This window comes from Pan paniscus, chromosome 1, assembly GCF_029289425.2.
Source record: "Pan paniscus chromosome 1, NHGRI_mPanPan1-v2.0_pri, whole genome shotgun sequence".
In the NCBI taxonomy this organism is placed as follows: domain Eukaryota; kingdom Metazoa; phylum Chordata; class Mammalia; order Primates; family Hominidae; genus Pan; species Pan paniscus.
The window spans coordinates 116,187,263-116,205,260 of NC_073249.2; the positions used below are offsets into that span (position 1 = coordinate 116,187,263).

Consider the following 17,998-nt stretch of genomic DNA (forward strand, 5'->3'; position numbering starts at 1 on the left):
GCTGCTATGAACATCCATGTACAGGTTTTTGTATGGACATACGTTTTCAACCAATTTGGGTAAATAGCAATGAATGTGATTATTGAATTTTGTTGTAAAAGTATATTCAGTGTTGTGAGAAACTGCAAGAGTATACTCCAAAGTGGGTGTACCATTTTGTATTCCCACCAGCAGTGAATGAAAGTTCCTGTTGCTCCACATCCTCACCAGCATTTGGTGTTGTCAGTGTTTAGGGTTTTGGCCGTTCTAATAGGTATGTGCTGGTCATCTTCTTATTTTCAATTTTGAATTACAAGTACAGTTTTATATCATATATGTAGTTTTATATTCATTACTTGATTAATGTTTTTCTCCCCATAGACTGTGAGTTCAGTGAAAGCAGGAACTGCCTCTGTTTTTGCCCATCACTTTATCACTTATGTCCAACACAATGCCTTGAGCATTAACAAACCCTTGATGAATATTTTAATGAACGAATGAACACACTTACTGGCTCATTTTGAATATGGGCTTCTACATAAGAATCCAAGTCTGCTGGAGATGATGGAGCACAGTCTGACCTGCATAGATCATATCCTGGGACAGCAGTTTACCTGGGGCTGTCATAACTCAGTAGAGGTATCTGGTCATCTGTTTTAGGTAGCTCTTCATTTAGGCAATTGCGTTTTATGTAGAATTTAAATGACTCAGCCCAGTTCATCAACATTTAGACAAATACAACTTTTTTCCTTTTCTTATTATCTAAGGCAAACACCTGACTTCTTCCTCAAGCACTTCTTCAGAGCTTCATGGATGTCTCTGTTTCTCAGGCTATAAATGATTGGGTTAAACATGGGTGTCAGGATGATGTAGAGCAGAGAGGACCCTTTGCACAAGAGTTGGGATGAGTTGGCTGAGGGCACAAGGTATGTGGCAATCAGTGTCCCATAAAACACCATGACCACAGTGAGGTGGGAAGAGCAGGTGGAGAAGGCCTTTTTCTGGCCTGTGCAAGATGGGATTCTTAGGATAGCAGAAAGGACGCAGGAGTAGGAGGCTACAATGAGGAGAAATGGGATCAGAGTTACTGCAGAAGAGGTGGCAAAGGCAATGGTCTCAGTCACTGAGGTATCCATGCAGGAGAGATGAACCAGAGGGGTGAAGTCACAAAAGAAGTGATCAATTTCATAGGGTCCACAGAAGGTTAGTCTACATAGCAAGACCATGGTGATTGCTGTAAGGAGGAAGCAGCAGAACCAAGAGCCAGCAGCTAGCCTGATGCAAAGGGGGCCAGTCATGAGGACACGGTAGCAAAGAGGCTGGCAGATGGCTAGGTAGCGATCATAGGACATCACAGCGAGCAAGAAGCACTCCGTGGCAGCCAGGGATCCGAAGAAGTAGAATTGTGCCAGCCAGCCAGCCACAGAGATAGTCTTCTATTCAGCTATGATAATCAGCAACATTTTGGGGATGATGTTAGAGGTATACCAGATCTCCAGACAGGACAAGTTCACCAGGAGGAAGTACATAGGGGTGTGGAGATGATGTCTGACTAAAACTAGAAGGACAATGAGGATGTTTCCAGAAACAGTTAAGATGTAGAAAACTAAAAGTATCATAAAGAGGAAAATATTTAACTGTCTGATGGAAGAGAATCCTTGAAGCACGAATTCCACTCTCATCGTTTGGTTTTCCCAGGACAGGATCACCATGCCTCAGCTTCACTAGAAACAGAACACCCAGTGATAAAACAAGAAAATGTAGAAAGTTCTAGCTTACACAAAGAACATGGACAGTGAATGGTTTTCAATCCCCACTCAGGTTTTTGGAAGGTTTCTTATTTGAGTGGAGAGAGATCATCTTTTCATTTCAAGGTCTAAAATGGGAAAGAAAAAAATTTGGACTAAGAACCTATGCCTTCAATCTCCCCTTTTCTCTTATCTTGTATCTTCACTTCCTCAGGAGCAATGTCAGTCTTTGAGGAAAATGGAAACAGAGGAATGCAGAGAAAAATGGAAGCAGGAATGCAAAGGGGAAGGAGGACAAAGAAAGAGAGGAAGAATCACCTACTATATGCCCTTCCTGCATGTACTGTGTTCATCTGGTGAGTTATGAAAAGGAAGGAAGAAGATCTGAAGGGAGGTAGGACTGAGAGGAGGATGAGGAGCACATTCCAGAGGATTCGAGAACTCTCACAGAGGACCTAAGAGAGTCACAGATCCAAGACAAAGAACCCCTCTCCTCCCACCTCAAGCATTGTTTGTCTTTAGTGAAATGGCCCTGTCCTATCAATCATGTATCCTTTTCTTTTCAGTTTCTTCCTGAGCTGGGAAGGAAGTTTTTTATTTCTGTTTCGGTTTCCGTGGCACTATCAAGAGAAAATCATGTGAATGTGAGGTTTGAGATTCTCTGATTCTTTTTGTTGTTGTTGTTTTTTCTGAGACAAAGTCTCACTCTGTCACCCAGGCTGGAGTGCAGTGGTACGATCTTGACTCACTGCAACCTCTGCCTCCCGGGTTTAAGCGATTCTCCTGCCTCAGCCTCCCAAGTAGCTGGGATTACAGGTGCACACCACCATGCCTGGCTAATTTTTGTATTTCTACAAGGGACAGGGTTTTACCTTGTTGGCCAGGCTGGTCTTGAACTCCTGACCTCAAGTGATCTGCCCGCCTCAGTCTCCCAAAGCTCTGGGATTACAGGTGTGAGCCACCGTGCCCAGCTGAGATTCTCTGGTTCTGAGGTCAGCGTGCATGCTGGTATAACCCAGGAATGCCTTATCTCACAGTTTTAAATAGATAAAATCAGATCATTGAAAATATTTTATCTAGGTCTGCAGTAAATGGAAAAGAAGATTCAGAACTAACTGGCCTAACACACTGTGTGCAACCAACCAATTGAGTGTAAGATAGCCTTGGGTTATTTTAAATGAGTTAAGGAAGCCCAAGTCTCATCTTCAGTACCATATTGGTTAAAGCCCACCACGCACCCAACCAAAACGCTCGGGGTGGATAGACAATCTCCCCCAACCCCCACAAAAAAACTGCTAAGGCCACAGGCAAGGTCTGAAGCTGAACCCACTTTAGTATCCTCAACTCCCTTGTGCTGGATCTGCACCTGCTTGAGGTAGTTTTAGAGGGACTAGTTGGCTGCAGGAAAGCAAGTGGAGTTGGGAAAGTCTACAACAGGCACAGAAAGCACTGTGTGGCTATAATAATGAGGTAGCTACCATGAGTAGCCAGAGAGTCCCAAACAAAGCAGGAGCTCTGTTTGTTTATGCATCAAACTTTGAGCAAGTTGTTTAACAGTTTGCCATAAACTATAAAACGGCATTTAGGACCAGAGAATGTCACATGTGCTAAGTAGGTACAAAAAGCATATAACTAAAAAGACTGGGAAATCACTGGTTATTCAGGGCTGCAGACATTACTTAAGTTTACCAAGGAATTGCTTTTACTTTGAAGGGAGCATTGGAAACAAAGCTCAGTCTCCTTTGCAGTATCCCGTAGTGTGTGTGTGTGTGTGTGTGTGTGTGTGTGTGTGTATGTGTGTGTGTGTGCAACTGCATGAATAATTAAGCTGTTCCTGCTATCTGTTCTCATACCAATAGCCTTTGGCAATACACTGATCGCATGTTTAAACTGATCCAATGTCCTGGGAACCATCTTGTGGAGCATCAGTTCTAGCTTTCCAGGTGGCTTATAGAAATAACCTGGAATCTGTGCTGCCTGGCAGTCCTGGCGCCTAGAGGATGCCCTGGTGCCCAGAGGATGCCCAGCAACTGGTGATTCAGACCCTGAACACATTGAGTGGAGTATGGGGAAGGTGCAAAGAGGAAACTTCTCTCCAGCCCCTGCAAAGCACAAATGATGGTCTGAGATCTCAAAGAGAGGGCTTCAGTTCTGACAGAACACAGCCAAACTCCTGGCTGGGGCTGCTGCTAATGATGGTGATGTTCTTTATCCCAGGCACTGTTCTAAGTGCTGAAAATATAGAACTAAATTTCATCATCACAACAACCCTATGTAGTGAGTACTCTTATTACAGATGGAGGCACACTTTACATGGAGGCACAGAGATGTGAAGTAACTTATCCATGATAATCCTCTAAAAAGTGGAAGAGATGAAATTTAGACTCACTCTAGATCTCTCGTACCTGACCGCTAACACTGCCTGTCATGGAGCCTGAGTACGTAGGCTCAGGTGCATCATCTCATAGAGGCAGGAAGATAAAAGTTTTCACAGGGCAGCCTTTCATCCTGTTTTAACTTCAGGGAAAGTGAGGCCTGCTTTGTTGCTTGGTGAGGGTGCAATCCCATAAAGAGTCACACTCTCTGACAACTTTCTATATCATCTCCTGAACTTGCCTTCACGCTGCTACTTTTATGTGCACAGGGCATTACCTCTTACCCTCTACCAGGCAGTTACATTTCTGCTGCAGGACTGCCTCACCACCTGGATGCAGGGCAGAGCCCCATGATGGAGAATGGAAAGCCAGGTGAAAGTAGGAGAGAATTAACTAGAAAGACAGTGAAGCCTGTGAGAGCATGGACTGTAAAACTAAATAGGCTGGCTTCAATTGCTGCTCAGCCACAAAGACATTTAGCAAAGGCAAGTTGGACAATCTTTAAGGGAAAAACAATTCTACCATCTCCAGGTCTGTGCAGGAAGAGGCCTTCAAGGGCAGCAGAGAAGCCAGTGATACTGACCTCCCACCCTAGGATGCAGCCACTATCTCCTCCCTTATCTCCTCAGCAGAAGAGAGCAAATTTTAAAAGGGTATTAATGAAAAAGCTAGAGATGTGAACTCTGCTAACATGCTCTTATGTTAACTCTGCTCACATAAGGCAGCTTGACTCTAGAGCCACAGCCCAGCAAATTGCACAATATATCTGTAAATGATGTTGGCACAGGGCTGAGCCCAGGGAATGTGCTCTGTAAGTGGCAGTGCTTTCTCCTCATCCTCTCCTCTCCAGCTCTTTCTCATCTACTCCCTCCTTTCCTTCCAAATATGCCCAGCACAGTTAGTATTGTCTATAGGTAAATGGAAGGAATCTGCTCCCCATCACTGGAGATGTTCAATGAGAAAAACATGTGAAGACAACTAAAGGAGACTAAATCAGTAGAGAATTATTTGGATCTGATGATTTTAAACATTCCTTTCAAACTTAAGATTTTTTTTCCTAATTGAGAAGCATTTCATTCCCCCAGGACACACACATAAAGCAAATTCAGGCAAAAGATAAGAGGCTTATCACAAAGCCAAGAAAAAACACAAGTACTCGGTGAATTATCCTGGGCTTTGTAACTTCCACTAACAACAACAAAAAGCAGAGGAGGATTCAGGGGCTGTCTGAATAGGATCTACCCTCTTAGCTGAATTAAGTGGTCAGTGAACTAACCAATCCATTTAGCCAGCATCTAGCTGATGATAAGGACAGTTAACTCATGCCAGGTGCTGGTCAGTTCAAGTGAACAATTGGGCAACCAGATAGGCAAATAATTTGATTTTGCCACCAAACCAACATGGAATAGTTTATTTAATATAGTAGGCAATTGTACACACGGACTCATCTAGCAAATTAAGGACTCAAAACAGGAAAAATTCAAGTGTACACCATCAGAATAGATGAGCTTTACCTGTCAGTGCCTTACAGGAACCCACTCCCAATTTGGGGAGCCAGGCCACAAAGACTATGGTGTGTCCACCTCCCCTGGATTTGTAGAACTGGGCTAGATCTCTGGAATCCAGCTTTTATCCAGAAATACGCCACGTGCTGCACTTGACAAAAACCATGTCAGAGCTGTCTCTCCCCATGAACGTAGGAGGACACTTGAGTTTGGGCCTCATTTCTCAACCTTCTTTTTTCTGTGTAAACCTGAGTCCCTCTGTGGGCAAAGCCATCATCTCCCCTGATACTGGTGCTCGTGGGCGTTTCCCAAATGACTCTGGCGGGAAATTGTTGTTTACCTTACAAATTCTATGAAACCAAGGTACCTTCACCTTAAAGAAAATGTCTTTTTTCCTCCTTGCTTTGCATTAAGCTTTTACTTTGATAATGACTCTTTTTACTTATATGACCTTTATAAAGAGATTTAATTGAAAATGAGTGATTATGCTGTGCTTTAGGGGAATGGATTAAAAGAATATTTTGAAGGAAGTATTCAATTTGTTTCTACCTCCTGAAAGAAAAATTACTGTGTATCTCCTTATTGTCACATGTTTGGTAGGGAACTGAAACAATTATCTGCAATAGTAAACATTTATCATCAAAGCCATCAATTAAGATTCTAAAGAACTTGTGTCCTCCTGGATTCCTGTCATTGATTAAAAATAGTGACTGCAGGGCCTGGCACAGTGGCTTACGCCTGTAATCCCAGCACTTTGGGAGGCCAAGGCAGGTGGATCACGAGGTCAGGAGTTCAAGACCAGCCTGACCAACATGGTGAAACCTCGTCTCTACTAAAAATACAAAAACAATTAGCCGGGCGCAGTGGCAGGTTCCTGTAATCCAAGCTACTCGGGAGGCTAAGGCAGGAGAATTGTTTGAACTCGGGCAGCAAAGGTTGCAGTGAGCCGAGATCATGCCACTGCACTCTGGCCTGGGTGACAGACTAAGACTCTATCTCAAAAAAAAAAAAAAAGGCCTACCACTGGTTCTTGGGGCGCAGAGAGGGGCCGCAGTCTCCGTGGCTGCATCGCGCTCCCTTGCAGTCCCCTCCATGTTCCCCAGCGCCACGACTTCCCTTCCTAAGGCCACCGCTTACCCCGGGGTCTATGAAAGTAATGGAAGGACCCCTCAACCCCGCTCATTAACAGAGCAGACGAGCAGACCATTTATTAGCTGCAGGCAAATACGAAGAGGCTATTTCTTGTCACAAAAAGGCTGCAGCGTATCTTTCTGAAGCCATGAAGCTGACACAGTCTAAGCAGGCTCATCTTTCACTGGAATTGCAAAGGGATAGCCATATGAAATAGCTCCTCCTCATCCAAGAGAGATGGAAAAGGGCCCAGCGTGAAGAAAGATCGAAAGCCCAGCAGAACACAGACAAGGATGTAGCTGCCCATCTTCAGGCATCTCACAAACCCTCTGCAGAGGATGCAGAGGGCCGGAGTCCCCTTTCTCAGAAGTACAGCCCTTCCACAGAGAAATGCCTGCCTGGGATTCAGGGGATCTTTGACAGGGATCCAGACACACTACTTTATTTACTTCAGCAAAAGAGTGAGCCAGCAGAGCCATGTATTGGAAGCAAAGCCCCCAAAGATGATAAAACAATTATAGAGGAGCAGGCAACCAAAATTGCAGATTTGAAGAGGCATGTGGAATTCCTTGTGGCTGAGAATGAAAGATTAAGGAAAGAAAATAAACAACTAAAGGCTGAAAAGGCCAGACTTCTAAAAGGTCCAATAGAAAAGGAGCATGTACAAGTTTTTGTTCAAACACCTGTTTTCAATTATCTGAAATTGCCGGATAATATAATAATTCTATGTTTAACATATTGAGAAACTGCTTATTTCTTTTTGACAGCAACTGTACCATTTTGCATTATCAGTATGAGGATTCCAACTTCTCCACATTCTCACCAACATTTATTTTCCTTTTTAAAATTATTATTATAGCCATCCTAGTGGGTGTAAAGTAGTATAAAACTGTGGTTTTGATTTGCAATCCCTGTGACTGGTGATATTGAATATATTTTCATGTGCTTATTGGCCTTTTATATATCTTCTTTGGAGAAATGTCTATTCAAGTCCTTTGCCCAGTTTTAAATTAGGTTGTCTTTTTGTTGTTGACTTGTAAGAGTTCTTTACATATTCTGATTACCAGACCTTATCAGATATATGGCTGCAAATATTTTCTCCTATTTTGTGAGTTGTCTTTTCACTTTCTTGATGATATGCCTTGATGCAGGAAAGTTTTAAATTTTCATTAATTTCAACTTATCATTTTCTCTTTTGTGTCTTAGGCTTTTGGTGTCAAATCTAAGAATCCATAGCAAAATCCAAGATCATGAAGATGTATCACTACGCTTTCTTCTTTGAAAGATTCTGAGTTATATTCTGTATATGATGTGAGCCTACATTCTTTTACATGTCAACATCAAGTTGTCCCAGCATAATTTATTGAAAAGATGATTTTTTTCCACATTGAATTGTCTTGGTATCTTTGTTACAAATGAATTGTCCGTGAACGTGAGAGTTTATAATTGCACTCTGAATTCTGTTCTATCAGCCTGTGTGTCTATCCTTATGCCAGTACCATACTACATTTCGTTTCTGTGGCTTTGAAATACATATTAATATCAGAAAATGCAAATTCTTCAACTTATTCTTTTTCAAAATTGTTTGACTAGAATCTATTGTAATTCTATATGAATGTTAAGATCAGATTTTCCATTTGTGCAAAAAATGACATTAAGATATTGATAACTATTTTTATGTATCTGTATATCTGTATATCTCTTTGGGGAGTATTGTCTTCTTAATATGAAGTCCTCTAATCCATGAACATGAATATCTTTTTCTTTATTTAGGTCTTTAATTCCTTTCAGCAATGTTTTTGTAGTTTTCAGTATACAAGTCTTGTCTTGGTTAAATTTATTCTTAACTTTTTTATGGTATTGTGAATGAAATTTTTTTAAACTTTCATTTTCAGATTATTCATTGTTAGCATGTGGAAATAAAACTGATATTTTGTATGTTTACCTGGTAATCTGCAACTTTGCTTAATTCATTTATCAACTCTAGTAGTTTTTTTGTGTGTAGATTCTTTGGGATTTTCTTTATATACGATTAGGTCATTTGCAAATGGAAATATATTTACCTTCTCCTTTGCAGTTTTGATACAGTGCCTTTTATTCTTTTTCTTATCTAATTTTCCTGCTTAGGATTTCCATAACAATGTTGAATGGAAGTGACAGAGATGGACATCCTTGTCTTGTTCCTGATCTTAGGGCAAACCTTTCAGACTTTAATCATCAAATATAGTGTTAACTCTGGGTTTTTTTAATATAAGGTTTTTATCATGTTGAGGAAGTTCTCCCCTATTTCTAGTTTGTTGAATATTTTTATTATTATAAGGTGCTGGATTTTCTCAAATTCTTTTTCAGCATCAATTGAGACGATCATATGATATTGTCCTTTATTCTGTTACTGTAGTGTATTATATTGATTGATTTTTTTATATGAAACCATACTTGCATTCTTGGGATAGATCCCATTTGGTCGTGGTGTGTAATCCTTTTAATATGTTGCTGAACAAACTCCTGGGCTCAAGCAATTCTCTGCTCCAGCTACCCAGGAGGTTTTTAGTATACATATCTTTCACCTCCTTGATTAAATTTATTCTTGACAATTTTGATTTTTTGTATATATTATAAATGGTATTGTTTTCTTCATTTCTTGTTCAGATAGTTTGTTGTTAGTGTATAGAAATGCTACTGATTTTTGTATGTTGCTTTTGTACCCTGCTACTTTATTGAATTTGTTTATTAGTTCTATTTTTTGCTGGAATCTAAATTTTTCTAAATATAAGGTCCTGTCATATGCAAACAGACAAGTTAACTTTTTCCTTTCCTATTTGGATGGCTTTTAATTCTTCCTCTTGCCTGATTACTCTCGCTAGGGCTTCTAGTACTGTGTTGAATATACACGCAATGGAATACTCTTCAGCCTTTAAAAAAGAAAATCCTGTCATTTGCAGCAACATGGAAGAAGCTGGAGGACATTATGTTCAGTGAAATAAGCAAGGCACAGAAAGACAAATACCACATGGATTCTAAAAAGGTTAAATTCATAGGAACAGAGAGTAGAATAGTGGTTACCAGTCTGGGAAATGGGGGTAATAGAGAGATGTTGGTCAAAGGATATAAAATTTTAGTTAGACAGGAGGAATAAATTCAGGAAATCTATTATACATCAAGGTGAATACCGTTAATAACAATGTATTGTATACTTGAAAATTACTAAAATAGTAGATTTTAAATGTTTTCACCACAAATATAATAAGTATGTGAGGTAATGCATATATTAATTAGATTGATTAGGCATTTCACAATATATACATATATCAAAACATCATGCTATACAAAACTAATATATATAATTTTTATTAAGTAAACATAATTAGTTTTGAAAAGAGTTTAATGTAATATTTTAACAGTTTAAATTACTGTAAAAATCAATGATGAATAAAATATTTAAAAGTTTAAATCATTTACCTGCCACTTATACGTGAGAACATGTGGTATTTGGCTTTCTGAATGCAAAGAAGGGAACAACAGATACTGGGGCCTACTTGAAAGTGAAGGGTGGGAGGAGGTAGAGGAACAACAACAAAAATAACAATTAGGTACTAGGCTTAGTACCTGGTTATGAAATAATCTCACAGCAAACCCCCATGACACAAGTTTACCTATATAATAAATCCACACATGTATCCCAAAATTTAAAGTAAAAGCTAAATAAATTTCCATAAAAAATTTGCAAAGTGCTTATATGACAAAGAACTAGTAATCGGAATATATAAAGAACGGTCAAAACTCACCAGAAAATAATCTAGTTAGAAAATGGCAAAAGACATAAAAAGACATTTCACTAAAGAGGATATACAGATGGCAAATGAGCACATCAAAATATGTTCAACATCATTAGCCATTATGGAACCACAAATTAAAACAGCAATAAAATATCACTACACACCTATCAGAATGGCTAAAATAAAAACAAAGACATCAAAATCTGGCAAGGATGCAGAGAAAATGGATCCCTCATATCTTTGTAGAAATGTAAAACAGCATAGCTGCCATGAAATACAGTTTGGCAGGTTCTTTCAAAACTTAACCTGCAATTACCATACAACCCAGCAATTGAACTATTAGGCATTTAATCCAGAGAAATAAAAACTTATGCTCACAAAAAATGTGTACAAATGTTTATAGCAGCTTTATAGTAATAGCCAAAAACTGGAAACAATCCATATATCCTTCAGTAAATGTTTTTAAGCAAACTGTGGCATATTCATACCATGGAGTATTAATCAGCAATAAAAAAGAGTAAACAATTGCTACATGCAGCAACCTGGACAAATCTCTATAGAATTATGCTAAATGGGGGGAAGAAAGCTGATTTCAAAGGGGTTACCTTCTCATGAGTCCATTTATACAACATTCTTTTTTTCTTGAGTGGAAACAAACCAAACTTTAATTTTTATAATCTTTTGAGTGACCGGATTACAAGGAGTTTTTACTTTCTGTTTCATACTTGAATTTTTTCTAATTCTGTTACAATAAACATACTACAAAGTAAGCACTAAAATAAATAAGTAAGCAACGTACTTCATTACTGAGGCCTCAATTCAAATGCTACTTCTTCCAAGCAGAATCTAATGTCTACTATCCTGAACATTTCTGTCATTACTAGTACCTTCTGCAAGCACTTATCACATTTCACCTTTTATGATAATTATCTATGTCTCCCATCCATTCTAGATGCTATGCTCTCTGACAGCAGGGAGTGAGCCCTATTTTTATGATACTGTAATTAGTATATTCAACATACATATTCAATAAATGTTTGTTGATTCGATAAGCCCTTACACAAACTGAAGTAAAGATAAAAGAGCAGTGAAAATGTAAATTACTTACCCCCCAGTTGACCATTATGGTTATAAGAGAAAGGATTCAGATTTCTTTCTAAAGATCATATCAGGCTGGTTTCTTAAAAAGCATCAAAAAGCTCAAGCTCAAGCTCTCCCTCTCCCTCTCCCTCTCCTTCTCCCTCTCCCTCTCCCTCTCCCCCCTCTCCCTCTCCCCACGGTCTCCCTCTCCCTCTATTTCCACGGTCTCCCACTGATGCCGAGCCGAAGCTGGACTGTACTGCTGCCATCTCGGCTCACTGCAGCCTCCCTGCCTGATTCTCCTGCCTCAGCCTGCCTGATTCTCCTGCCTCAGCCTGCCGAGTGCCTGCGATTGCAGGCGCGCACCACCACGCCTGACTGGTTTTCGTATTTTTTTGGTGGAGAAGGGGTTTCGCTGTGTTGGCCGGGCTGGTCTCCAGCTCCTAACTGCGAGTGATCTGCCAGCCTCAGCCTCCCGAGGTGCCGGGATTGCAGACAGAGTCTGGTTCTCTCAGTGCTCAATGGTGCCCAGGCTGGAGTGCAGTGGCGTGATCTCGGCTCGCTACAACCTCCACCTCCCAGCCGCCTGCCTTGGCCTCCCAAAGTGCCGAGATTGCAGCCTCTGCCCGGCCGCCACCCCGTCTGGGAAGTGAGGAGCGTCTCTGCCTGGCCGCCCATCGTCTGGGACGTGAGGAGGCCCTCTGCCTGGCTACCCAGTCTGGAAAGTGAGGAGCGTCTCTGCCCGGCCGCCATCCCATCTAGGAAGTGAGGAGCGCCTCTTCCCGGCCGCCATCCCATCTAGGAAGTGAGGAGCGTCTCTGCCCAGCCGCCCATCGTCTGAGATGTGGGGAGCACCTCCGCCCCGCCGCCCCGTCTGGGATGTGAGGAGCACCTCTACCCGGCTGCGACCCCGTCTGGGAGGTGAGGAGCGTCTCTGCCCAGCCGCCCCGTCTGAGAAGTGAGGAGACCCTCTGCCTGGCAACCACCCCATATGAGAAGTGAGGAGCACCTCCGCCCGGCAGCCACCCCGTCTGGGAAGTGAGGAGCATCTCTGCCCGGCAGCCACCCCATCCAGGAGGGAGGTGGGGGTCAGCCCCCGCCCGGCCAGCCGCCCCATCCGGGAGGGAGGTTGGGGGGTCAGCCCCCCGCCCGGCCAGCCGCCCTGTCCGGGAGGGAGGTGGGGGGGTCAGCCCCCCGCCCGGCCAGCCGCCCCGTCCGGGAGGGAGGTGGGGGGGTCAGCCCCCCGCCCGGCCAGCCGCCCTGTCCGGGAGGGAGGTGGCGGGGTCAGCCTCCCGCCCGGCCAGCCACCCCGTCTGGGAGGTGAGGGGCGCCTCTGCCCGGCCGCCCCTGCTGGGAAGTGAGGAGCCCCTCTGCCCAGCAAGCCGCCCCATCCGTGAAGGAGGTGGGGGGGTCAGCCCCCCGCCTGGCCAGCCGCCCCGTCCGGGAGGGAGGTTGGGGAGTCAGCCCCCCCGCCCGGCCAGTCGCCCTGTCCGGGAGGGAGGTGGGGGGGTCAGCCCCCCGCCCGGCCAGCCGCCCCGACCGGGAGGGAGGTGGGGGGGTCAGCCCCCCGCCCGGCCAGCCGCCCCGTCCGGGAGGTGAGGGGCGCCTCTGCCTGGCCACCCCTACTGGGAAGTGAGGAGCCCCTCTGCCCGGCCAGCCGCCCCGTCCGGGAAGGAGGTGGGGGGGTCAGCCCCCCGCCCGGCCAGCCGCCCCATCCGGGAGGGAGGTGGGGGGGTCAGCCCCCCGCCCGGCCAGCCGCCCCGTCCGGGAGGTGAGGGGCGCCTCTGCCCGGCCGCCCCTACTGGGAAGTGAGGAGCCCCTCTGCCCGGCCAGCAGCCCTGTCCGGGAGGGAGGTGGGGGGGTCAGCCCCCCGCCAGGCCAGCCGCCCCGACCGGGAGGGAGGTGGGGGGGTCAGCCCCCCGCCCGGCCAGCCGCCCCGTCCGGGAGGTGAGGGGCGCCTCTGCCCGGCCGCCCCTACTGGGAAGTGAGGAGCCCTTCTGCCCGGCCACCGCCACGTCTGGGAGGTGTACCCGGCAGCTCATTGGGAACGGGCCATGATGACAATGGCGGTTTTGTGGAATAGAAGGCGGGGAAAGGCAGGGAAGGGATTGAGAGATCGGATGGTTGCCATGTCTGTGTAGAGGGAGGTAGACACGGGAGACTTTTCATTTTGTTCTGTACTAGGAAAAATTCTTCTGCCTTGTGATCCTGTTGATCGGTGACCTTACCCCCAACCCTGTGCTCTCTGAAACATGTGCTGTGTCCACTCAGGGTTAAATGGATTAAGGGTGGTGCAAGATGTGCTTTGTTAAACAGATGCTTGAAGGCAGCATGCTCGTTAAGAGTCATCACCACTCCCTAATCTCAAGTACCCAGGGACACAAACACTGCGGAAGGCCGCAGGGTCCTCTGCGTAGGAAAACCAGAGACCTTTGTTCACTTGTTTATCTGCTGACCCTCCCTCCACTATTGTCCTATGACCCTGCCAAATCCCCCTCTGTGAGAAACACCCAAGAATGATCAATGAAAATAAATAAATAAATAAATAAATAAATAAAAAGGAAAAAAAAAAGAAAACGGCAAGAATTTTTCAGGCAGCTTACAAAAAAATAATTGTATAAAACAAGACAACTAAAATTGAAATTGGAAAAAAAAAAAACCTGGGTAAAAGGAGTAGAGAAATAGATGTTATCAGACATCTGAGATGAATTCATGGTTTGAAGTAAGTACTGGATTTAGCTGAGTTTCCTGGCAGCCAAGGTAAAAAGGACACTGGAATCTTTACACCTCCATTTTATAAAAGAAAGATAAAAGTTCATCCAAAAAGTCATTTTCCTGATTTTGAATTAGGTTATTTTGTAAGGGATGACCTCTATAATCTTTGCCACGGCAGAGATTATGTGCTTCTAAGCAAAGTTCTAAGAGAATATGAGCAAAGGAGTTCAATTCCAACTGGCGACGTGGGCTTTTTAGGGGAGGCTTCTGAGTGACCTCTCTTCCTGTGTCACAAGGAAAAACTCTTTCTGACTTTCCTTTCATTCCATAGTACTCTTGTTTAAGACACATTCTTGTTCCAGGGACTTCTCTGGGCCCTCTGGGGCAAAAAGTGTCCTAGTTTTGACAGGGGTCCTAGTTCTGAGTTTTCTAGAAATTTCAGCAGAGACTGCCACTGGCTTCTTGGAGAGTTTGACTCCTGGGAATCACACAGGCAGCCATTTTGTTCTAAGGCTGTATGGACTTCTTACTGGAAAGAATGCCTAACGGTGGAGCTTAAAAGACCAATGGAAGGGGACATGAAGGAACTTTCTGGGGTGATGAAAAATGTTCTCACTCTGGGTTGCTTGTATGGATTATAGATTTGTCAAAACTCATTGAACTGTACACTTAAGATCTGCGCAATTCACTCTATGTAGATTTTACCTTGCCAAAAAAAATTACTCAGCTCCCTAAAAAAAATAATAATAATAAATAAAATCAACAACACAGTGTTTTAAAAAAAAAAAGATCATATCAGTTACATAAAAATATAATAATATACTATTGCTGTTCTATATTTAATAGTTTTTCACCAAGATGTTTCATGTTCATTTGGTTGGTTAATATTAAAGCCATTATTAAATCACTTATCTTTTCTTCACAAATTCACTAACATGTTTGTCTCATTTAGAAAACCTCTGGTGTCCCCAAATCCTGATATTTGCAAACAACTCACTCCAATGCATCCATCTTGGCCCCCACTAGCATCTGAAGTCCGAAAACCCAAAGACTCCAGTAGGATTATAAAGGAAGATCATAAACCCCTGGTTAATAATGTCCTCACATACTAGGGATGAAGCCAACTTGATCGTGGTGGATAACCTTTTGGTGTGCTGCTGGATTTGGTTTGCCAGTATTTTATTGAGGATTTTTGCATCCATGTTAATCAGGGATATTGGTCTAAAATTCTCTTTTTTTGTTGTGTCTCTGCCAGGCTTTGGTATCAGGATGATACTGGCCTCATAAAATGAGTTAGGGAGGATTCCCTCTTTTTCTATTGATTCGAATAGTTTCAGAAGGAATGGTACCAGCTCTTCTTTGTACCTCTGGTTTTATTCGGCTGTGAATCCATCTGGTCCTGGACTTTTTTTGGTTGGTAGGCTATTAAATATTGCCTAAATTTCAGAGCCTATTACTGGTCTATTCAGGGATTCGACTTCTTCCTGGTTTAGTCTTGGGAGGGTGTATGTGCCCAGGAATTTATCAATTTCTTCTAGATTTTCTAGTTTATTTGCGTAGAGGTGTTTGTAGTATTTTCTGATGGTAGTTTGTATTTCTGTGGGATTGGTGGTGATCTCCCCTTTATCATTTTTTATTGCATCTATTTGATTCTTCTCTCTCTTCTTTTTTATTAGTCTTGCTAGCGGTCTATCAATTTTGTTGATCTTTTCAAAAAACCAGCTCCTGGATTCATTGATTTTTTGAAGAATTTTTTGTGTCTGTATCTCCTTCAGTTCTGCCCTGATCTTAGTTATTTCTTGCCTTCTGCTAGCTTTCAAATTTGTTTGCTCTTGCTTCTCTAGTTCTTTTAATTGTGATGTTAGGATGTCAATTTTAGATCTTTCCTGCTTTCTCTTGTGGGCATTTAGTGCTATAAATTTCCCTCTACACACTGCTTTAAACATGTCCCGGAGATTCTGGTATGTTGTGTCTTTGTTCTCATTGGTTTCAAAGAACATCTTTATTTCTGCCTTCATTTCGTTATGTACCCAGTAATCATTCAGGAGCAGGTTGTTCAGTTTCCATGTAGTTGAGTGATTTTGAACTTGACAAAAACAAGAAATGGGGAAAGGATTCCCTATTTAATAAATGGTGCTGGGAAAACTGGCTAGCTACATGTAGAAAGCTGAAACTGGATCCCTTCTTTTCACCTTATACAAAAATTAATTCAAGAGGGAATAAAGACTTAAATGTTAGACCTAAAACCATAAAAACCTTAGAAGAAAACCTAGGCAATACCATTCAATACATAGGCATGGGCAAGGACTTCATGACTAAAACACCAAAAGCAATGGCAACAAAAGACAAAATTGACAAATGGGATCTAATTAAACTAAAGAGCTTCTGCACAGCAAAATAAACTACCATCAGAGTGAACAGGCAACCTACAAAATGGGAGAAAATTTTTACAATCTACCCATCTGACAAAGGGCTAATATCCAGAATCTACAATGAACTTAAACAAATTTACAAGAAAAAATCAAACAACCCCATCAAAAAGTGGGTGAAGGATACAAACAGACACTTCTCAAAAGGAGACATTTATGCAGCCAACAGACACATGAAAAATGCTCATCATCACTGGCCATCAGAGAAATGCAGATAGAAACCACAATGAGATTCCATCTCATACCAGTTAGAATGGCGATCATTAAAAAGTCAGGAAACAACAGGTGCTGGAGAGGATGTGGAGAAATAGGAACGCTTTTACACTGTTGGTGGGATTGTAAACTAGTTCAACCATTGTGGAAGACAGTGTGGTGATTCCTCAAGGATCTAGAACTAGAAATACCATTTGACCCAGCCATTCCATTACTGGGTATATACCCAAAGGATTATAAATCGTGCTGCTATAAAGACACATGCACACGTATGTTTATTACGGCACTATTCACAATAGCAAAGACTTGGAACCAACCCAAATGTCCATCAGTGATAAACTGGATTAAGAAAATATGGTATATATACACCATGGAATACTATGCAGCCATAAAAAAGGATAAGTTCATGTCCTTTGCAGGGACATGGATGAAGCTAGAAACCATCATTCTGAGCAAACTATTGCAAGGACAGAAAACCAAACACCACATGTTCTCACTCATAGGTGGGAATTGAACAATGAGAACATTTGGACACAGGAAGGGGAACATCACACACCGGGGCCTGTCGTGGGGTGGGGTGAGGGGGGAGGGATAGCATTAGGAGAAATACCTAATGTAAACGACAAGCTAATGGGTTCAGCACACCAACATGGCACATGTGTACATATGTAACAAACCTGCACGTTGTGCACATGTACCCTAGAACTTAAAGTACAATAATAAAAAAAGTCCTCACAAATTTCCTAAGCACTATTAAACATATGGATAAATGTCATTCTAGGTTGACAGAAATAGCTGGCATTTCCATCATTTTTTATCAAAGAAATGAAGTGGTATGCTCAAGTATGTTCGTAACCCAAACTGCCAAATGGTCTATTCCAAGCAGATGCCCTGCAAAACTAGCTTAAAAGGAGGCAAAATTCATATAGACTCAGTTGCATTAGATTTAAAACACATCAAACATATAAAGTCCTTATAAAGTGTTAATCTCTTACAGTGATTTGGCATGACACTAAGCCATTTTTCACATAATTAACAGGTAGAAAC

General features: G+C 42.6%; 1 protein-coding gene and 1 pseudogene across 1 annotated transcript; one reads left to right on the forward strand and one right to left on the reverse strand.

Moving 5' to 3' along the window:
- Nucleotides 1-737: 737 nt before the first annotated feature.
- On the reverse strand, nucleotides 738-1,331 carry LOC100990904 (olfactory receptor 1468-like). Its single transcript, XM_055114594.1, has one exon. The coding sequence runs from the start codon at nucleotides 1,329-1,331 to the stop codon at nucleotides 738-740; it is 594 nt and encodes a 197-aa protein (XP_054970569.1).
- A 4,759-nt stretch (nucleotides 1,332-6,090) lies between these two features.
- On the forward strand, nucleotides 6,091-7,480 carry LOC100990574 (nuclear receptor-binding factor 2-like; annotated as a pseudogene).
- Nucleotides 7,481-17,998: the final 10,518 nt, after the last annotated feature.